Below are 23817 nucleotides of genomic sequence, written 5' to 3'. Positions count from 1 at the left end.
AGGCCATTCCGCCGCCGAGCTACAAGTACATACCGGGCCTCCCCAACGTTGAGGCGATTCAGTGCGACTCAACGCGTGCGAGTGAACACGAGTTATGCGATAGACAGAGAAGCATACAGTAGGCACGATTCTTATGCCTAAACGTCACTGTACTGTACTTGTACTATTACTTATTCAGTGCCAGTGTCCGGAAATCGTCGTGAACAACAAATTGTTTTTTTCCGAAGACCGATGTGTAATCTTTATCGCCGAAAACTGTACATCATTTTCAAAATTATTTTGTTTCAGGAAAGAATATAAAGAAAAATTGTATCTTTCAAATAGTGAAAGAAGTCTTATTGTTTACAAAATACTGCTTCAACTGCCTTTTGGAGATCAAGCTAACCATTTCGGGCTTAACAGGTAAGTACAGATCTATTGACGACCAGATGTCCAAGTGGTTAGAGAACCTGACTACGAAGATCGAAAATACAAACTGAAAAATAGATGCCCAGAAAAATAGACCAGCGCTGGGAATCGAACCCAGGTCCTCGGCATTCCGTGCCACGTGACTACGAAGCTTGAGGTCCTGGGTTCGATTCCCGGCCGGGGCAGATATTTGGATGAATAATACAATGTTTGTTCTCGGGTGCTGCCCCCCCTGGAAATTGTATGTTCTACAATAATTATGCCCCGTTTACCTATCAAGCAGGATCCCTTGCGGGATTTTGCCCTACACACTACATATATACCTTGTGTTTCATGTAGGTGTCTTTGTGTAGTGTGTACAAAACAAGCGCGGGCGATCTGACCTAAAAAATCTGACTTGCCCCCCCCTAGGCCAGAAGCTGGGAACGCCCCTGATTGGAGTAGACACATTAACATATTATTTAGAAGTGTTCTATCAGACAACAATTTTTATGGAATAATCGAGAAAAACTAACAAAAATACAACGTTGCCAGCTCAGCAGGAAAGCTGTCAGTTCTCGTTAAATAAATAGAAAAATGTTGCAGATTGCTCGACAAAAAAGTATTCCTGGATGCCTACGCTTTGCACGATGGGGAGTATTTTGCTATGCGAAATGAAGATCGGATGTATGGTTCGGCCATTACTAATGCTAGGCAGGTTAGTGGTTTGCAATCTGAACGGAGCCCAGTACCAGATTTATGTTAGTGTCTACCGTGAGACCAACGCATAATTGATGAAATAAATATGTATAATTCACGTCTTAAATCGAGTTTATCTCGTTAGTATCGAGCTAATTCATAGCCCGAAACATGTCGAACTAAACTCGATTTAAGACGTGAGTTATCCGGATTGATTTCATTAATTATGTTAGTGTATGTACCTATGTGTATACGGAAACAGGTTTTAAGGTCTTGCATACCTACATTATTTAAGTAGAATGACTTTGTGGTGCTAGATCGATCACTTTTGACTTTTAGCATAATTTTACTGGATTAATGTAAATCTACTATTAATGATTCGTATTCTTATATCACAACGCAAACTTTGACAAAGAATTAGCTTAAGAGCAAACGCTGCCAGCATCTTCGGGACCATGCCGGAAAGCGGCCTACTTTAAGTTAATTAGTTTTATACTTCTGGGTCTTTTTTATTAGGGTTCCAGAGCCAAAATGGCAAAAACGGAACCCTTATAGTTTCGCCATGTCTGTCTCTCTGTCTGTCTGTCCGTCCTTCCGCGGCTTTGCTCAGGGACTATCAAAGCTAAAAAGCTGTAATTTTGCACGGATATATATGTAAACTATGCCGACAATATGGTACAATAAAAAACTAAAAAAAATTGTCGTGTCCGACACGCTCTTGGCTTTTTTTTATATAATTTAAGTTTGAGACACGTGAATAGTTTTAATTTAATTGTTATATTTGTAAGTTCAAAGTGTTGGTTGTATAGTATTAATCCCACTTATAATTTAAATGCGAAAGTTTGTAAGTCTGTTGTTACCTCATCACGTCTTAACCGCTGAACCGATGTATGTAGATGAAATTCAGTATACAGACAGTTTGATTCCTGGAGAAGACATAGGGTCGTTTTCATCCCGGAAAATTGCATAGTTCCCGCGGGATAGCGATAAACGAATTCAAAGCAGACGGAGGGAGTCGCGGGCAACAGGCTAGTAATAAAATAAAAGAAAGATAAACTATAGACCACTATTTTTAATTTCAGATGTTATTCTATACATGGGTTGGAAAAAATAACGCGTTCAAAGTTCACCCCTTGAATTTAATACGCGAATATTTTGGAGAAAAGGTATTACCTATAAAATGTTTTTGTTCATAAATCATGAATATTCTTATTGACTGGGAGGCAATGCACAGTCAAAATTATTTGTGCTAGACTTGAAATGCAAACACGTACACATAAGTTTTGCCCATCCGACCCACCTGATATTTATCTGAAGAGGTTGTTACACTTGTGTTTATCTCAAGAGGTTCCCAACCTTCACACTAATGTGTCAGGTTTCCCATCCTTACTACTAGTGTGTAGGTTGGTAATATAATTTACCTTCTTTCATACTAGTGTTAAGGCTGGGAAAGTAATTTCCCTACCGTAACACTGGTCTGAAGGCTCAGTGTAAAGGTGGATCGGACGGTGAAGTTTTACCGTGGCATGGAAAACATTATTATTCCCAGGCGGTTGGCAGTTGAAACGGGGCTATTTTGTAAGACTTACACATTTCTGGAAAATTTGTTGCAGGTTGGCATGTACTTCGCTTTCTATGAATTTTATAATCACGCGTTGTTAATAGCTGCTGTTTCGGGTTTGATTGTCTTCATTTCCGCTTATTTCAACACAACCGACAAAGTGTTTGAGTGAGTTTCATTTCAATCTTATCTTACCTATTTACATACTTACTTAATATTAATAAATATGATAAAAAGTTTGTGAAATTTTGACGTTCGTTACTCAATAATGCAATAACGGCTGAACCGATTTAGATAAAATTTGGTATGACTCTAGTATAAGTTCCGGGCAAAAAAAAGCCGCTATCTATATAACTAAGTCTATTTTATGTTTAAATGGGAAAATTTATTTAAGAATATAAACTTATAGAAAATACAATCATATACCTAAGAGCTAAATACTACTAAATAATAAATCTACTAGCTAACTTAAATAATATTTTTATATTATGAAAAAAGAGTAAGTATAAGTCTATTTTATGTTATGCATCATGGGCTTCAAAACCCAACCTAAGAGCCTTTGCACACTAAAGGCACACTGCGTTTTTTAAACGCACCCTCGTCGCGCGTTTTTGAAATTTATGTAAAGTTTTTCTTTCCATATAGCAGCTATACTTACTCGCGTGCGTATCGCGTTTATATCAATACAAACGGGCGTCTACGGCGCGTTTGAGAAGCGCGGTGTGCAAAGTTTAGGGCCCTTCCACATAACGTTTTTTTTTACGCTCGTTTGTATCGATACAAATGGAAATCGAACGCTCAGCAAACGCAAGGAAGCCGGCACGTTTTAACCTTACGTACACACGATCCTTGCGTTTGTATCGATTCAAACGCCACGATTTTCGATCGCAAGCGTTTGTATCGCGTCTGTCGCGCGTCGTCAGGGCGTAAATAAAACGTCGTGTGGAAATGCCCTAATCATTTCCACAGGAGAGACGTCTGCGCAAACGCCAACAACACCTACATTTGCCCGCGTTGCAATTCTTTTGACGCGTGCCCATTCATTAAGCTTACCAATTTTTGCTATCTAGCAAAGTTACATAGAGTATTGGACAACCCATACACTGTATTTTACGCCATATTTCTGACCATGTGGGGTAAGTTCGATCGTTTATATTTAGTCGCCCAAGAAATTACTTTACCGACTTATGTTAGATTCATGTACAATTCACATAATACTTAGTCAATGTGCTCAGCCTTTCATAACTAAAATGCCTCCCAGAATTTAATCACGGACACTAATGTCATTTAAAAAGGGTGATATCAGACGGGTCATTTTTATTTCATTTTATTGTTTCATTTTACATTTTTCACTCAAAGTGACTCGTCTGAACACAAAGTGAAACAAAAATGCCGAATGAATTCATTAGTAAACTGCGCGATCTAACGATGTTGTTGTATTTTCATTCGGTATCATTCATTCTCACTCTAAATTAACGAAAAATGAATGAACACATAGAGACATTCACTCGGATTCGGCCATTTTCCAGTTATGACGCTCGACTTCATTCGACGCCATACCTATTGAAAGAAACTATATATGGTACCCTTAGTGTAAGCTTTCGTTTACAAAATACTATCTCATATGCAGCAAATGGCAGCATTTCATGATATGCCTAGGAATTTCATGATCTGCCTAAACGTCACTAGGCTAATCGTTAAACGGTGAGTTTTGAACGATATGGCGGATGTCCTTTGGCCAGTTCATGAAATGGCGGCGTTTCACGATATGCCTAGGAATTTCGTGATCTGGCGGATTTTACGATCGGCCGCCGACATATAAATGCGGCCGAGTTGTGAAACTTTGATAGCGCGACGTAGAACATGGTCGGAGTTTCTATTGATGCTCACTAGATGGCGCTAGGAGTCGCTACAGTAAGATCAACAAAGCATTCACTCGAGTGAACATTCAATCAAGTGAACCATCTGATATCACCTTTAAGGCTAAAGTTTTAGAGTAGACTAAAGTTTTCAAACTCGCGCGGCTAAACGACCGCTGCAGTAATGCAGTGTAGAGTCCACTTTAGTTTATTCGCGACATGAGTGCTCTGTGTTCGCGACCAAAGCCAGGTGTAATGTGGTCAAACGTCAAGATAATTATAGCAATAAATAGGATGTTATAAATGGACTACATTTATGAATTAAAGCGATATAATTATTTATAGCAGCTGCATTCTACGTCCTTTGGAAACGCAAACAAAGTTATTGGGTGTGGCTATGGGAAATAAACACTGATCGAACCAAAGACGCATTCAGGCAAGTAATACTTACTTAATATTTCTATTTCTATTAATACTAATGACGACCAATATTACTGTATGTATTTGCGTATATTTTACAAACAGAATGCGTGAGCATTGAGAATATCTCAGGTTGTTTATTTCTACTATGCTACTTAAGCAGCAGCACTAGCGACATCTAGGTATGTTTCGTCGACAGACGTAAAAGTAACTTTGGAGTTGAAATAAAAAATACAAAAAGACTCCAAAAAACCAATCATAAACTTATAACACCCCTCTTTTTGCATCGGGGGTTAAAAATGGCGAATGTGCATTGTGCGTCCGGACTAAAAGGATGTTCCCTGTTCCTCTTTATTTTACAGGACGAACTATTCAAGGAGCTATCTGAGTAAACCTCTGTCTACACGTACTGGTCTGGACATATCATATGCTGTCGGATTCACTAGATATATACGTTTGATTGTTATATCGATCATTTGTATAAGTGCGGTGAGCCAATACATCCATATTTACTTACTTACATCTTCACTATAGTCACAATCTCAAATAACACGGATAGTATAAGTCATGGCAGCAACAACGATCCATTTTAACAAACAAAATTTAAATCTATCGTACCTACAGTCAACGTTATCCATACTAATATTATACGAGTAAATGCGAAAGTGTGTTTGTCCGTCTTTCACTCCATAACGGAGCGACGGATCGACGTGGCTTTTAGCATAGGGATAGTTTATGGGCCCGAGAGTGACATAGGCGACTTTTTATCTCGGAAAAATGCACAGTTCCCGAGGGAACAGCGCGCGATAACCGAATATACATTTTTCATACAAATATCTGCCCCGACATGGGAATCGAACCCGGGACCTCAAGCTTCGTAGTCAGGTTCTCTAACCACTAGGCCATCTGGTCGTCAATATAAACATACAAAAACCCAAACTTGACGCAAACATAGAAACGCACATTTTGGCATTTATAATATTAGTATAGTATGGATTGTTCATTTCATGAGCGAGAAAATAGTTGATAGCTAATCGCCTCCACACTTTCGGTGGGACAAGTGCCTAAAAAAGATCCATTGACTATCATGAAAAAAAACTATTCTACTAATATTATAAACAAACAAGGGTACTGTGTAATTTTCCGAGATGAAAAGTATGTCTTTAAACTACCAGTGGGCCAATTTTATTCTATATTAGTGGATTAATTTTTGCGTTATGGAATAAGACTTCAAAGATCCAAACGTTTTATTATCCATTACAGGATACGAAAGTTTGTGTGTGTGTGTGCGTGCTTGTGTTTGCTATCCACGCTGAAAAGGCTGGATGGATTTAAATGACATTTGGTAGGTTTTTAACTTAGACATATTTTAGCTCATAATTTTTGCCATCTCTAAAATTTGGCTACCAGGACAAGACGCGTGAAAACCCCGGATTTTGGAGCCCAAAACCCGGACATGTCAACAGGTTTAGGTTTTTATTAAACTTGGTTGTATAATAATATATAGGCCAATCAAATAAAATCCTTAAAAAACGATTTAGAGCTTGCTGGAAATTAACTTTCTTCTCAAATCAAAGTCAAATTAAGTCTTAAAATTCAAAATATTTTTAAACCCGGACCACAAATGAAATCCCGCCCGGACGCTCCCGGACGCCCTCTAAACTAGGACAAATCCGGGAAACCCGGACGGATGGCAGCCCTACAGGCAAACCTACTACTATTAACTATTATAATAATTTTTATTCACTTCAGATTGCAGGATTGGTCGCACTGCTTATTCCGATGTTCATGTACAAACGCTACGTGGACCGAACTTTGCTGGCACGCAAAACAATACCACTTCCTTGGGTAGAAATAGCTCTTGTGGTGATATTTGCCGTTCAAGTGGTATTTGTCGTTCAAATATTTGGAGAATTTGTGAGTACCATTTCATTGTTTCAGGCCACCTCTCAGATAGGGCCGTAGTTAACACGCGGGCCCAGTGCGGATCGGGAACTTCACACACACCGTTGAATTACTTCGCAGGTGTGTGCAGGTTACCTCACGATGTATTCCTTCACCGTTAAGCTCGTAGTAAATTTTAAACGTAAGACGAGCCGGGGTTGAACCCACGATCGTCTGCTTGAGACGCGATAGTTCAAACCACTGGGCCTCCACGGCTTTTTTGACACGTTTTGTGATTGATTGGTTTTATAACTAAACTAGCTGTTTCCCGCGGCCTCGCCCCCGTTGTATTTTTTCTAAATTTTCTTCCATAAAAACCTTGTCCTGATAACGAACACAACAAATAAAGAATTAGCGAAATCGGTCCAGACGTTCCCGAGTTCTGCGCTTAGCAACATTTTGACGTTAGTGTTCAAAGGCCGTTTGATGTTAGGTACAGTTTTGCTTGCGATTGGCTCTCAGATCATAGATTGGCTCATCTATGCCAATCGCAAGCAAAACTGTATCTAACATCAAACGGGCCTTTGAACACTAACGTCATCTAGCGATATTTTGCCTGTCTAGAAATCCTCATTACAAGCTTTTATTTAGTTTCACCTGTCCCGTTGTCTGTCTGTCTCTCTGTAATCAAATCTTGCAAGTTAAATTGATCCGACAACTTTTTTACAAGCTTTTATTTAGTTTCACCTGTCACGTTGTCTGTCTGTCTGTCTGTCTGTAATCAAATCTTGCAAGTTAAATTGATCCGACAACTTTTTTACAAGCTTTTATTTAGTTTCACCTGTCACGTTGTCTGTCTGTCTGTCTGTCTGTCTGTAATCAAATCTTGCAAGTTAAATTGATCCGACAACTTTTTTACAAGCTTTTATTTAGTTTCACCTGTCACGTTGTCTGTCTGTCTGTCTGTAATCAAATCTTGCAAGTTAAATTCTACTAACTTCCAGTGGTTGGATTGACCCGAAATTTGGTATAAATTGCGTGACAGTAGTAGTGACAGTGGCTCTTTAACGGTTAATGGCATCGACTTGAAATTTGGTACGCAAATGTAGTTTAGGTGACAGTACAAGTACAGCCAACAAAAAGTACTGTTAGCAAAATAAGCTTGTATTAAAAAAGAAATTTTGACCAAAAACTTTATTATCACTTTTTTTTTCAGATGCTCAGACAAACCTTGAACTTCTTAACTAAACTAGAAAATCACAGAACATACGAGTCTTACTTCCGATCGTACTCTTTAAAGTTGTTCGTGGTGTCGTTCATGTTAACATTTCCATTAATGTTTTACTACGCATGGGTGAAGGTAAATATACATGAGAGAAGAAACAGCCATAGAGTAATTAAACAAACTAACCAACTTCCTAGTCATTTCAAAAATGAATATATCTAAAACTTCTGAACCGATTTTGATGGAACATGTTTAAGAAACATTGCTAGAAAACCTGATTTCAAATAAAAAAACCGCATGCAAATCGGTCCAACCGTTTAAGAGCTACGATGCCACAGACAGACAGCCAGACAGACACACAAAGTGGTCAAACTTAACACCTCTCTTTTTGCGTCGGGGGTAAAAGGCCCCCGACATTGTCATTTCAAAAATTAATATCTCAAAAACGGCTGAACCGATTTTGATGAAACATACCTAAAAACCATTGCTAAGAAACTAGCTTTCAAATAAAAAACCGCATTCAAATCGGTCTACCCGTTTAAGAGCTACGGTGCCACAGATAGACACACATAGCAGTCAAACTTATAACACCCCTCTTTATGCGTCGAGGGTACCCCCGGGCTCCCCCGGGGGCCACATCAGGCCGTCTTGCAAGCAAAAATAAATCTAGATTTAGTAGTTAAACCTGGCTTAAGTTTGACAGTTCCATACATTTAGACACTACTAAACTGAGCTTAACGCTAATTCGAGATTTGGGTATGTGTTTCCAGCAACTATTCATCATTGTCTTAAATTTTAGGGCGCTGCATACTATTTGCCGTTTAGAGTATTCAACATAAAACAAAGGCACGAATGGAGTTCTTATCGCGGATATTTCAGCTTCACCCATTGCGCCCCGTTTACTTGTCTCGACGAAGTGTTTACCGTACTGGCTGCGACGCTGCTTATAAGATATATCGCTCTTCCGTTACTGACATACTTTAAAGAGTAAGTTTTTTTTTAAACTGACCAGCGACGAAAGTATCTTTAAGGGCCCTCCGCGCGTTAGTCGCATTGGGAACGCGCTACCAGAAGCGATGCCAATGAGCTACTAACTAAAGGTGAGAAGTATTTACTGGAATAGGTTTTTGGAATAGGTTTTGGCTTGGACGCGTGAGTACGCGTTCCCGCCCGCGATTCTTTTAGCGTACGAGTATTTAGGAGTACGGCGGCTGTCAACGTTCCGCCAACTTGAAAACAAGCATTTATGTACACTTTTTAACTGAAAAAATTATAAAAATTGCTGACAGTCCTAAGCCTGTATAAAGTATGAAGGGAAGTTTTTAGTCGGTATTTAATATACTTTAATATTAAAAAAAAAATTAAATGTGAAGACTGAACTGTGACGTGGAACTCGGTAGTTAATAAAACCACTAAAACTAGTACTTACGGTGTATACGCAATCACGGGAGCGCATTTACGGGAATCATTTTGTTTACGCAATGAGTCAATTGAGTTAAGTACTCGTAGATACTCGTGGGCCTAGTCTTTGGATCTAGTCTTTTTGTGGACGCGTACTCGCAAGACTCAGTTCGCGTTTTGCCTAGTACGTCTCACCTCTACTACTAACGCGCTACAGCATCGCGACTGCAGGGCTACTCCGAAACTCGAAACTCGAAGTTCGTGTCGTGCGGTCCCTCTGACACTTATACTATTTAATACGAGAGCGAGAGGGACCGCACGACACGAACTTCGAGTTTCGAGTTTCGGAGTAGCCCTGCTGTATCAATGCAAATGCGCGACGGTTTCGGACGACATCGGGGAGAGAACGGAGGGAGGGTGTCAAGGGAGGGAGGGTGAAGCGCGACAGTAGTAGATCATCGCTTGAATAAACACTTATTGTGCATATTCGAAGTTTTCATTTCACAAAATTCATTTTCATTTTTGTTTTGCAGGTGGTAGGACCTTGTGCAAGGTCCGCCCGGATTGCTACCACCATCTTGCTCGCTAATCCTGCCATGAAGCAGCAGTGCTTGCATTGTTGTGTTTCGGCGTGGAGAGTAAGACAGCCGGTGAAATTACTGGCACGTGAGGTATCCCATCTTAGGCCTCTAGGTTGGCAACGCGTCTGCAATACCCCTGGTGTTGCAGATGTTTATGGGCGGTGGTGATCTCTTACCATCAGGAGACCCACTTGCTCGTTTGCCATCCAGTCGTATAAAAAAAAAAAAAAACCAAAAGCATGATAATAATGATAATGATAATGATAATAATAATAATAATGATAATGATAATGATAATAGCTTATTTTCAGATGATTATCCATAAAATTGTTAGTGTATGACCTTAAAATATGTTAGTAATAAATAAATGTGTCTGCTAATAATTCTTATCTCCATAAATTATTTAATTTTATAAGTTGCTTGGCCTACTTGGTTCTTAGTTGTTAATTATTGCATGAAATTAAATTGCAACTTTTATATTCACATGCTGGTGATGCCGGCGAGAGTGCTGAACATTCTACTCATTTTATGTGTACCAACCGAACATCTCTGTAACCGCTGTTCAAGTGAATAAATATTATTTTATTTTATTTTTTTCATGAAATTAATAAAAATATCTATCCTAACTTAAGATACTTACATAAAATAAAATAAAACCTAAAACTGAAACAAAGGTCCCAAAGATGCTGGCAGCGTTTCTTCTTTGAATAGCCAAGCTAATTCTTTGTCCGAGAAAGCTGCCAGCTTTTCGGTCCCCTACTGTGACGTAAACTAACATTTCGAAATTTAAAATCGAATTTGAATTCTAATTCGAATTGCAATAAATCCTTTCATCAATCAAATAATCAATTAGGCCTCCATCCACCCACTGCTGAGTACGAGAAAAGGCGGAGGAGGTTCTATTTTCACGCCACTTGGCCGGTCTGTGGTAAAATGTTGAAGAGGCCTACTTATCCTGAAGCTTACAAGAGACGCAACCCATAGTAGTTAAAGGCTTCTTCATTTTTTTTACAGGTTCATCTTCAATACGCGGACAGATTTCAATCAAGGCAAAAAAATTACTACAAAGGTACCATGCTGGGAAAGAGAGTTCAGACTGGACACAATGACAGAAGAAAAAATGGCAAGAAAATACAATTCTCTAGGTAATTCATCATTCATCATGTCAGCCGAAAGACGTCCACTGCTGGACATAGGCCTCCCCCAAAGCTCTCCACTCAGACCGGTCTTGTGCTTTCCGCATCCACCGCAATCCTGCGATCTTAACCAGATCGTTGCTCCATCTTGTTGGAGGACTACCGACAGCTCGTCTCTAGGTAATTTCTTTTTAACTAAGAACTAGTGGCGGAGCGGAACATAATCGAAGAACTCGGGGCAATTGCGCTGGCTTAGCCACGTTGGGACGATGAGCTGTGAGGCGGGCCTATAATGAACGGCCACGTGATGGAAGACACTCAGTCGGATGGCCTATTATATCAGTGGATAAAGAAGAGGCCTTTTTGTCGCAGGCGGGCTCTCGCCATCGCTTTCATCATCTCTTTCTGTCACCATCGTACACCGTTAGACAGAAAGAAATAAATAATGCGATAGCAAGCGTCTGCGCGTTAGACAATATATGGTCTCAGATCGAGAAAATCAAACAGATACACTATTTTTACAGTATTAAAGGCCGTCTTTTTTACAATTTACACCGTGGCCTAAAATAAAGTTGACTTAGAATTTTACCATAAGGTTTTAATTGCTTAATAGTATTAAAACACGAGTCTGGGTTTATGAAAAGAGGCGTAGCAGAGTTTCATAATAGGGTCACATGAGTGTTTTAAGGCCTAATTACGTACAGTTGCATACAATATTTTATCTATATCCATATATTAAATCCTCTATCATGTGTTCAAGAACCATTGAGAATGACCTGCATTAACGAGAACTAGGTAGGTAGGTATGTCTGCCCCACGAGCTGCGCCCGCTGCGCGCGCGACGACCTGCTGCTGCACGTGGTCGCGGCGCCCCCCCCCCCCCACGTGCTGTAGTGATGAATGAAATCTCATTAAGATACAGAAATCTTCTATACAGCCGTGTTCATAATAGAATCCAATGTCGTAATGCTGGTTATATCAATGGTATTTGAACGCATAATTGAGGATTTACTATATGGGTGTAGATAAAAAAAAATACTAAATGATGTTAAAAATGAAAACTAAAATGTTTAAAAAGTAAAAAAAAAACACTCTTAAATATCCGCCTATAGCTTTGATTTGATACACATTATGCCGCAGCTCTTCCAATGATATTTTCGCCCACTTTTTGGTGAGCGTTGCTTTACCTACCTACACTTTGGTGTTGAGTACACAAGCTATTGCTTCTAAGATTGATTATAAACTATAATCAGTTTAGATCACAGGCTAGTACCAGGCCACTTTATTGAGCTTAAGGATTCAGATCTTAACACCGCTGCTGCACTCTGCGGTCTCTGTGAGATGGAACAGAGTCCTGTTGAAATAGCCACGGCTTGTTGCTAATTCAAAAGTGCATCCAGTGCGCGAGAGTGACTCATTCTTGGCTGTTTTTTTTCAGTGTTGCAGTTCGCTTTGGTGTCGCTTGTCGGAGCAGTGTTCCCCTTGGCGCCGCTGTTCGCTTTCTTCGCCAATGTCATTAACATAAGGTTAATATCTCTTTGTAACATAAAGCTATCGTGGGACGCACTCATAGGTGGAAAAAGCCCGAATAACACGTCTTAAATCGAGTTAAGCTCGACATGATTTATTGAATCAGGTGTTACTTTGCGGAGTTCCATATCAATGTACTAAAAGAATTTCTTTGCTCACCCGCGACCTTATGATAGCTAAGTTTATGCAAGATATGCGTGTTCATGCAGTTCCTCCACCTCCGCACTGTAAGAACACACACAAATCCCACAAACCCATCTATCATCACCACCACACTACACTGACGCGTTTCGAACTCAACCAGAGCTCATCTTCAGAGCAACACAACCGTACACCATGCTACCAGATGTTAGACTCAAACATCTGATAGTTCATTAACCCCTATTACCTATGGATGAAATTTGGATGACGACTAATCTCAATTAACACCTTGTAGCTGTGGCTGATTGTATTGTAGATATGAGGCTCGCATGTTCTTGCTGTGCCACCGCCGCCCCTTACTGCTGGAGACTGCTGGAATCGGCGTCTGGAAGCACATTATAAAAGTACTGGCTCTCTTAAGCGTGCCGGCAAACGTAAGTGAATTAAAAAAACTAAATCAAAACGTTTCAAAAGAGCATGTTAATAGTAGATTGTACAACAAGAGCATAAAACGAGCCATTTTACCCAAGACGTTCATATAGCCCGAGCCGGTACGCGGGCGGCGGTGGTTTAATGCTCGAGTTTTACACTCAGTGCCCTTAGTGTAAGTTTTCGGTACGTTTGGGATGTTCCTGTTTCCATACAAATTGAGATTTTAACGCAAACGCGATCGAGACGTATTTTGTAACCGAGAACTTACACTTAAGGGCACTGCTTGTCACTTAGATTGCGAGGAAACGAAATAGCAACAGTTAAAACAATTATCACTTTCTATGTACATTTTATTTTTTATGCATCATTATATAATTCCATTTTTTTATTTTAATGTTTGATTTGATTGATTTTTAGTTTTATATAAATTAAAAATTATTAAAAAAATATGTAGAAACTTTCTTTCTTTGTGGCTGTTGACACCTGATTACCTTGGTCTTAGACGAAGATTTTATTTTATGCACTAGAGCATAAAAAGTCATTTTATGTCGCCTAGATACAGCATAAACACGAACAAAAAATTATCAATTTGTAAAATACCTGTCGAAATACTTATGTGCCACACGTTGATTTTTGCTTTACTTGAGGCCATCCATAAATTACGTCTAACCCCTCCCCCCTCCCCCCTGTCACACAGATTGCTATGTCAATAGCAATTATTTTGTTCCCCTGTCACAAAACGTCTGACTGCATGTTTTGTAGTAAGCCTACCTTTGATCAAAACTTGACCAAAGGTGAAAAGTGAAGTTAGTAAAGGTCTCCTAAGAGCATTTTCGCGTGGCAGCAAGGGATCTATAGTAGCTGCCCTTGCTGCTCCATCTCAACTTTCCACCCTGTATAATAGGTAGGTTGTCGTTCATTGTGGCGTTCTAAGGGGGAGGCCTTTGTCCAGCAGTGGACGTCTTCCGGCTGATGATGATGATGATGATGATAATAGGTATATGCAAGTGGAGGAGACTGCGTTTTCTGCATAAAACACATAATCATTACTTTATTTAATAATAATATAAATGTAAAAAGTACCTCTGTCAGTCTGTTACCTTTTCACGCTGCAACCGCTAAACTGATTTAAACGAAATTCGGTATAGAGATAGTTGGCTTACCGAGAAAGGACATAGGTATGCTATTTTTTATACCGGTGAAATGAAGAGTACCTGCGGGATAGCGATAAGCGAATTATATGCAGACGGATTTGCGGTCAACAACTAGTCGCGTATAAATTAGTCCAATTAGTAATAATTTATTGAATCAGGCGTTACTTTGCGGAGGTCCATATCAATGAACTAGTTCATTCCAATTAGTAATTCCTTTACCACAGAAGGGCTACCACGAAACTTGAAACTCGAAGTTCGTATCGTACCGTCCCTCTCGCTCTCGTATTAAATAGTATAAGTGTCAGAGGGACCGCACGACACGAACTTCGAGTTTCGAGTTTCGTACCCTGCTGATCGTGTTTTGCTACAGGCGTTGACATTGGCACGAACGACGAAGATGATTTCAAGGCAGCTATACACGATGAGAACAGGGAGCATGCGTGGCTTTCTTTTCTACGTATTAGAGTATATGCAGGTTCAGGTGAGTACGTAGTGTAGTCAAGGAATAGAAACAGGCCATGAGCGTGTCGGACACGCCCAGAAAGGGTTCCAATGTGTTGTGTGTGTCCAACGCGCGACTATCAATTTTGCATTTTAAAAATAGACAGACCTGGCGAAACATAAGTGTTCCGTTTTAAAGGTTTTTGCCATTAATTCAAGAGTATAAAACCGTGATTGTTTTTTATTTTTCTTGTTTTTATTCGACTGGATGGCAAACGAGCATGTGGGTCTCCTGATGGTAAGAGATCACCACCGCCCATAAACATCTGCAACACCAGGGGTATTGCAGATGCGTTGCCAACCTAGAGGCCTAAGATGGGATACCTCAAGTGCCAGTAATTGCACCGGCTGTCTTACTCTCCACGCCGAAACACAACAGTGCAAGCACTGCTGCTTCACGGCGGGATTAGCGAGCAAGATGGTGGTAGCAATCCGGGCGGACCTTGCACACTGCCACCTGCACCTGCCTGATTGTGTTTCCTATCTGTACCTTACTGTTTCTTAAGCTACTAATTTATTCGCTGAGCTATAATATAATTGTTATTACACGGTTTGGTTTTTTTTTCTAATCAAAATATACTACTACAGTACTTTTTTACACTTAGTTTTTATTCAGCTAAAACTTAAAAATTCATAAAAATATACCCATATCCTTAACATTACTTGACAGCATAGTTCTCAAGAGGCAGGCAACGTTTCTGCACTGTTTTTAGGGTTCCGTACCCAAAGGGTGCCAACGGAACCCTATTACTGAGACTCCACTGTCTGTCTGGCGGTCCGTCCGTCTGTCACTCTTGAGCCGTAATAGTTAGACACTTGAAATTTTAACAGATTATGTATTACTGTGGCCGCTATAACAACAAATACTAAAAACGGAATAAAGTAAATATTTAATGGGGGCTCCCATACAACAAATGTGTTTTTTTTTGCTGTTTATTTGCTTGATATAATTAAAGGCAACAGGTATACGCTTGAAATATTCAGAGAATATTTAGTCGTATAATAACTTAAAAAATAAATAATTAAATTAAAATAAAACAAATATTTAGGGCAAGTTCTGATACAACAAACTTGATTATTTTGCCATTTTTTGCTAATTTCTAATGTTGTATAATAGATAATGGTACGGAACCCTTCGTGCGCGAGTCCGACTCGCACTTTGCCGGTTTTTTATATAAGTACCTAGGTCACTTTCGATATTTTTCTATAGAATGTTAATTGGATTGTTTTTTATATGTTTTGTTCTAATTATTTTAGGCCTACGAAGATTATTATTTAAGCCCGGAAATTGGTACCGCTGTGAAACAGTACAGGAAGAACCATTTTGTACCACAGTTATGTTACTTTCCTGGTAAGTAGGTATTTATAGAATTAATAAGTACTCATCTAAACTTAAATAAGATACGATACGATTGGGTGGGATAAGTACGCATTAAAAGAATTGATAACATAAGATAAGAGAGGGTTGGATAATATATTAAGCTAGACTGCACACATAAAAACACTTTGACATGGAAAAACTTTTCTCACTTTAACTATACTAGCTTTTGATTCTTATGATTCTTACCTAAAAAGAAGAATTATAATTTAAAATATAAAGTCTGAAATTCCTGATATATGGAACCATAAGAGCCCAGATAAACAAGCGCCGCAAATACTCAGCTTTAACAAACTATCATGAGTTTGCGGCGCTTGCTTTCGAGACAATGGGTCCATGGTCGGAAGACACAAAAAAAATATCAAGGACTTATCTACTCGTCTGGTTTTGGCCTCAGGTGACCCCAGGGCTGGCACTTACCTCTCGCAAAGATTAGGAATAACAGTTCAGAGAGGTAATGCTGCCAGTGTCTTGGGGTCAATGCCTGGGGCAGAAAAATTGGATGACGTTTTTATTTTGTAACATAGTTTAGTTTATATATAGTTTTAGTCTTGGATGTTAGATAGTATTTATTATACACAATATTGTATTGTTATATTGAATAAATAATACTTACCATAAGAGCGTTGCCAAGCAATAAGAACTATTGAGATGTCTTCTTAGTAAAATTTATTGATGCTAATGAGCGCTTTTTAATCGCCCATAAAAATTAATATTTAATAACCCCAACAAAAAGTTGGAATACCCCCGACTTTGTCACTTTAAGTTCAATATCTCAAAAACGGCTGAACCGATTTTGATAAAACATGTCTAAGAACCATCGCTAGAAGCCTGCTTTCAATAAAAAGCCCCATTCAAATCGGTCCACCCGTTTAAGAGCTACGGTGCCACAGACAGACACATAGCGGTCAAACTTATAACACCCCTCTTTTTGCGTCGGGGGTTAAAAATCTTATAAATATAAAAAAATAAGTAGGTATATTGGGAGAGGAAGGCCTAGACGAACGTACCACGATCAAGTTGGGGACGTTCTGAAGAAAGGTCGGGTCAGGAGTACTCTAAACCGACGTGCATGCATGAAAAGATTGATGAATGTAGAGGAAGCGAGAGTTGTATGCCAGGATCGTAGCAAGTGGAAGGATGTGTCTCTGCCTACCCCGTTGGGAAAGAGGCGTGATTTTATGTATGTATGTAAGTAGGTATATACCGTCGTAGGTATAAGAATCCCACTAATATTATGAATGCGAAAGTTTGTAAGTCTGTTTGTTTGTTACCTCATCACGTCTGAACCGCTGAACCGATTTAGATGAAATTCGGTATACAGATAGTTTGAGTCCCGGGAAAGGGCATAGGATAGTTTTTATACCCGAAAATTGTACAGTCCCCGCGGGATAGCGATAAACAAATTCTACACGGACGAGTTTAAGCCTACTTAGAAATAAAATACAATACAAATAAAAAGATAGCCTTACTTGATACCTGTTATGCGAAGTGTATTTTGGAGAATCGATATTATGCAAGATAAAGGGAACCCGTTATTTGACTATAATAATAACCCTCCTTCGGGAAGTCGTGTAAAAAGTAGTGAGATTTTGGATTTCATAAACGCCAAGCCTTAGGACATAAAATGTACAGGCAAGAAAACTGAAAAAGGTCCCAGGCTGGAACCTTTGTGCTACTAATGTCATGTTGACATCCCGTATATTTTCCAAAGAAATCATCATCATCATCATCATCATCCCAGCCTATATACGTCCCACTGCTGGGCACAGGCCTCCTCTCAGAACAAGAGGGCTTGGGCCATAGTTCCCACGCGGGCCCAGTGCGGATTGGGAACTTCACACACACCATTGAATTGCTTCGCAGGTTTGTGCAGGTTTCCTCACGATGTTTTCCTTCACCGCAAAGCTCGTGGTAAATTTCAAATGTAATTCCGCACATGAATTTCGAAAACTCAGAGGTGCGAGCCGGGGTTTGAACCCACGACCCTCTGCTTGAGAGGCGATAGGTCAAACCACTAGGCCACCACGGCTTCAAAGAAATCATAGTGCAATAGATTATTTATGAAAAGGTTCTACCGGTTCTACTCAGATACCTACCATCAGCCAAATATGTGATCTACCATCCTAAAGCTGATAATAGTTTGCATGTCATAAAACAATAATGCCAATTGACGTGTCTGTCAACTTGAAAGTTCGACTTTAGTGACATATACATTTGATAGGAACTTGTTTAAAAATTGATAGAGCACTTATTTGGCTGGTGGTACATACGTGTTTGAGTTTCCTTGACTGAACGCAATAAATGATTGATTGATTGTAAGAAAAAAAAAATCGCTAAAATTTGGCCTTTTGTGGCATTCCATATGATTTAGCCGTTGCTGGTTAGTATAAGTTTAAATAATTAAATAACCAGTAAGTGCGAAATGTAACGATACGATAACACTCTTATAGCAGGTATATTGAACGTCACAAGTCATTTGCTTCCCCAAACGCACAGAGGCCGTATCGTCTATTGTATTCCAATCAAATTTATGACAAGCGTAAACAAAAACGCCATTAACCCGACCACGCCATTTAGTGATGTGAAAACCTAGAACCTATTGCAAAATAATTAACCTGTTTAGTAAATCGATTATTTATTAATTGAATAGATCAACGTATTTTTGTCTATTTTATTATTTACAATTCTTGATTTAATTCCAAAGATTGTTTATTCAATTATAAAAACAGTAACTATTTTTTAATTTTAAGGATAGTAAATAAATATCGCTTATTCGTCCGCGCATTAACCGATTTTTAAAATGTCAAATTTTCCACTATCTACGCTAGTATATGCTACTACAGATTATAATATCGATGGTGGAAGTCTCAATTGGCGTAAGGGACAAAATACCGAAAATCACTTTTAAACATAGAAAATTAGAGTTTTTTTTTCTCTGTCGATTGGTAGTATTCAAGTTACGATACGCCCTTACTTTTGCTGTTATCAACATTTATTATTTTAAAATAAAATAGCTTAAGGGACATGATATAAAATATTTGAGCTGAAAAATGGCGTAAATGTATTATTTTTTTAATATTTGGGTCGTAAGGGGCTGTGGCAGTCTCATATGTCCTTTACGACTCGGCTCATGTCGTTAAAAAAAAACCCAACAAATATAATAAAAGGGCGTATGGGTCAATTATTGTTTCATTGCCCTTTACACCCCAACATTTTATAACGAATAAAATAAAAAAGCAAGAAGTTGTTGGGCGTAACCTTACCGCCTGTACCTATTTCTTGTACCTAACATCAAATTAATACTAACGCGTCTACCTACCTTCCACGCGCCGAGCGTTTGCGCATTGCACATTCGGTCAGTCGTGTCAGACACGTCAAACACGGAGGACGTATTTGATTGCCTACGTTTGTTTTTTGTCAACGCGCGTATTTTTTTATAAGATGCCAAAAGCAAAACAAAAAAGAAGATTAAGTTGATGGATCCCCTAATGGCTTGACGTCGAGCTAACATTTCCGTAATGGAATTTCAGTCAAGGATGTTGAGGTAAATTTCTCTTAGCTACTTTGTTTATTTTAAGCTGTCCTGACAGATCCTAATAAAGGAAGCCTGTGCCCAGCAGTGGGACGTATATAGGCCGAGATGATGATGCATACATAATAATAATTGGCCTGTATAATTAATTATGTATGGTGAGGGTTAAAAATGGTATAATCGGAACGTCGTAAGGGACATTAAAAAACAGCAATTTATAAAATAATAAATACTTTTATGGACGTAAGGGGTATAAAAAGTAAGAGCTAGAGTAAATTGTCGGTCGTAAGGGGCAGTAGCAAACAGACATTTAAAAAAAAGGTGTAATTGGTACGTCGTAAGGGGCATTAAACAACAGCAACTTATAAAATAAGGAATACTCTTATGGGCGTAAAGGACATCAAAAGCTAGAACTAGAGATTAGACATTTTAAAAATTGAGGTTACTTTATGGGTGTAACTTAAATTAAAATACCTAGCTTGCTTCTTTTAGTTCATTAAAATACCTTGTTAATGTTAGGTCGTAAGAGGCATCAAAACAGATGGTTTTTAGAACTTGTAGTGATTGAAACAACAACTCAAGCAAGCATACTCCCAAATGTGCAAGAAATAGTGCAAGCAAGCGTGCAAGATAGCATGCAAGCAACCATGTAAGCAACCACCTAAGCAGGCTTGCAAGTGAGCATGTAATTTTGTCAATCAAATCAACAAACATGCAATTTTATCGGCCTGGGTTAGATGAACATCGCGGGTTACCCCGATCCCGCGATGACAGGTCTATGGTATCTCCTCCAGCGCTCATGAAGCGGGCTGGCGTCCCACTCCCTCACAGCTGCAATCAGTGTGTTAGAGGAAGCATAAATAGTGCAAGCATGCATGCAAGCAAGCGTGAAGCCAGAAGGCAAGCATGCATGCAAACAACAAATCAAGCAAGAATACTCCCAAATGTGCAAGAAATAGTGCAAGCAAGCATGCAATCAAACATGCAAGCAAGCATGCAAGCAAGCAAGCAAGCAAGCATGTAAGCAATAATGCAAGCAAGCAGAGTTAGTACGCCAGTGGTGGTAGTGAAAATCATTTCATCATCATCGTCATCAACAACATCATCAGTTCGTTTATCGCTACCCCCCGGAACTATGCTATTTTCCGGGATAAAAACTTATTTACTTGGCGATTTTTAACAGCTGCAATATCTTCCTTGACCCTCTCAGCTATAAACAAACAAGTCAGCCATAGCCGAGCATTTGTTGGAGTCAGGACCAAACCACTGGATTGAGCTTCACAATCCCAAAATTCTGTCCACGGAACGTCATTTCTACTTAAGAATGGTACGTGAAGCAGTTGAAATAAAAAAGCATAAAAATGTCAACCGGGACGATGGATATAAGCTTTCATCTTCGTGGAATCCTGTTATTAATAAGTGTCGACGTCGGGATGAATGTTGTGAGTCGGTGTGATGGGGTGACAAATAAAAATCACCAATTGCGGGTACTTCGTGATACGAGTGCTGGTACTATTAGTGATCAAGTGCGGGTAGTTCGAAGGACTCGCGCTGCTAGGCAGACTTGACACCCCACACTTCAGTCCACTCGTGATCACGGCCACTGCAATGTTGTCGAAACGTCGAGGTAAATATTACTCGTGTGTGTTAGCGTGATAAGTCCCGTTGGTGGTATTTTGACTATGAGTGAGAATCACGAAAGTTTAAAACGTTATAAAATTTATTTGATATTTAACTTTTAACTTACAATGTCCATTTAAAGAAAATGTTACAAATTACATATTTTTTAAGGGGACGTACAAAATTATGGCTTTTGCGCGTTATTTTAAATAATTAAAGTGGTTCTTTGAGTTAATTCACCATTTTTTTTAATTTTTCTACAGGAACTTACGTCCAAATATGTAGCAAATAAAATATAAAATGTCCTATAAGACCAAAAATCGCTTACTACATTATTTATTTATTTACGGTTTATGGGTGTAAGGGGCTATGACACCCGTATGTCACGGGCGTAAGGGACAGCTATTTTTCTTATTAAGCTTTTTACGAAAATGTCTATAGTTTCACGTTGAAAAGCAAGAAAATTCAAGATTTTACGTAATTATAACGTCCTGCTAAGTTAAACATTAACAATGCTGTGAGGGTTTGAAAATTACCAAAAACTTCTTTTCGCTCTCCTGAAAAGTAGCATTTTGTCCCTTACGTCAATTGAGACTTCCACCATCGATATGTTTCAATCAAGAAAATAACGTCAGATTTTGACGAAGATTTATCAAATGAAAAATAAATATTGACTTGCCTGTTTAGGTATTCTGAGATTTAAATACTTTTTGTTAGAAAATTATGTTAATTTTTTTTTACTTTTCAGGTTTGTTTGGTGAACCATTTACGGGCGACATATTTCCTATTTATTTCCCGCGAAGGAATTTCACATTTAATGCTGAACATTTTTGGTTTAGGGCAGGGACTCACGTAGAATTTTCAGTTTTTTCAGTAAGTTTTATTTTCGTTGCAATATTAAATAATAATATTCATTTATTTCAAGTAACATGACTCATAGAAAATACAAAAAGAAAAGAGAAAAAAAAATACACATCATAGAAACAAAATACAATTGATTTTTTTTATTTTTTATTTTATTTTATGTAGCCTGTATTATGTCCCACTGCTGGGCAAAGGCCTCCCCTTTTCTCCGCCACTCTTCCCTGTCCTGGGCATGCACCTGCCAATCGAGCTGAAAAGCGCTCAGGTCGTCCCGCCATGTCCTCTTGGGTCTGCCTCTTGATTAATAAATAAATTACATTGTCACATTATATTAAAAAAAAATAATTAAAAAAAACACTAAATTAATTGAAATTATTATCATGTCAACAGAATTATTTATAATTTAATTTATTCTTACATGTCTATCGCAACAATGGCGTACATATGGACAATCTACTTTATCAGCCATCATATTTAGGACAACGTTAGTGCTGGCACGCACCCTGCGCACTAGAGCAGCGCCGCGCGCGCGCATGGTCGCGGGGAAATCCACCACTCGCGCCTCCGCGAACATGCCCGACGCGCTGCAGCAGCGAGGCAGCCCCAACATTGACCTAAACGCGTTGTTAAACTGGACACGGAGGGCGTTGTATGTTTTTTGAGTGTAATTAACCCATAGGCTGCAAGTGTACAGGGAAGTGCAATAAGCTCTAAAGAGCGTTATTTAACATCCCTAGATGTAACACAATTTTTTGTCGTTTCCGCTGTTATGGAACTGTGCAGAAGTTATAGGAAATTGATACGTAGGTATGATGAATTGACATGAATGAGCCACGTTATTTTTTTTATATAAATTACAATTTATATAATTTCACTCACAGATTATATCGTGGTTCATTTATGTCAATTCATCATTTAAATGTTCGATGAACTTTTAACGTACGACCGTAACGAACCGACCGACCGTAACGGATGACCGTATCTAAAAGTAACAAATTTGGAGTTGAAATAAAAAATACTCCAAATAACCAATCATAATTTGATTGCTTAATAGTGATTTCTCTTGTCTGGGTGAGCGGTTAGCTCCGAAAGAGTGTTACGTCTCTCTATGTGAGCGAAACATAGATGTCGCTAGTGCTGCTGCTTAAGTAGCGTAGTGGAAAAAAAGGAACCTGAGATATGTGTGCATAAGATTCGTGTCTGTACTCCTGTTCAGTGGTAGTGTAGGGGTATGGCACGCAGCACGGAATGCTGAGGACCTGTGTTCAATTCCCAGCGCTGGTCTCTTTTTCTGGTTTTTTTGTGCATCCATGTCTCAGTTGGTAATTTCTAATGTACGGCTTACGATCTGTTAAAAGCTCTTATTTAGATTGTCCTGTTTGTTTATTTCATCATCCCAGCCTATATACGTCCCACTGCAGGGCACAGGCATCCCCTCAGAATGAGAGGGCTTGGGCAGTAGTTCCCACGCGGGCCCAGTGCGGATTGGGAACTTCACACACACCATTG

At 39.0% G+C, this 23817-nt stretch overlaps 1 protein-coding gene across 1 annotated transcript in view; it reads left to right on the top strand.

The window, feature by feature from the left end:
* The window catches only part of LOC141428559 (anoctamin-5-like), a 30787-nt gene that overhangs the window by 5723 nt on the left and 1247 nt on the right, over nucleotides 1–23817 (top strand). The window contains exons 6-21 of the mRNA XM_074088564.1: nucleotides 289–402; nucleotides 994–1105; nucleotides 2169–2252; nucleotides 2700–2815; nucleotides 3617–3783; nucleotides 4852–4942; nucleotides 5289–5415; nucleotides 6679–6843; nucleotides 8027–8170; nucleotides 8835–9022; nucleotides 11032–11162; nucleotides 12592–12679; nucleotides 13141–13258; nucleotides 14781–14891; nucleotides 16169–16262; nucleotides 22193–22317. Of these exons, the coding sequence (XP_073944665.1) occupies nucleotides 289–402; nucleotides 994–1105; nucleotides 2169–2252; nucleotides 2700–2815; nucleotides 3617–3783; nucleotides 4852–4942; nucleotides 5289–5415; nucleotides 6679–6843; nucleotides 8027–8170; nucleotides 8835–9022; nucleotides 11032–11162; nucleotides 12592–12679; nucleotides 13141–13258; nucleotides 14781–14891; nucleotides 16169–16262; nucleotides 22193–22317 (1975 nt within the window). The remainder of the gene's footprint in view (nucleotides 1–288; nucleotides 403–993; nucleotides 1106–2168; nucleotides 2253–2699; nucleotides 2816–3616; nucleotides 3784–4851; nucleotides 4943–5288; nucleotides 5416–6678; nucleotides 6844–8026; nucleotides 8171–8834; nucleotides 9023–11031; nucleotides 11163–12591; nucleotides 12680–13140; nucleotides 13259–14780; nucleotides 14892–16168; nucleotides 16263–22192; nucleotides 22318–23817) is intronic.

This window comes from Choristoneura fumiferana, chromosome 6, assembly GCF_025370935.1.
Source record: "Choristoneura fumiferana chromosome 6, NRCan_CFum_1, whole genome shotgun sequence".
NCBI classification, from domain to species: domain Eukaryota; kingdom Metazoa; phylum Arthropoda; class Insecta; order Lepidoptera; family Tortricidae; genus Choristoneura; species Choristoneura fumiferana.
Note: the sequence above shows the minus strand (reverse complement) of the source record. Positions and strands in the feature narration are given on the sequence as shown.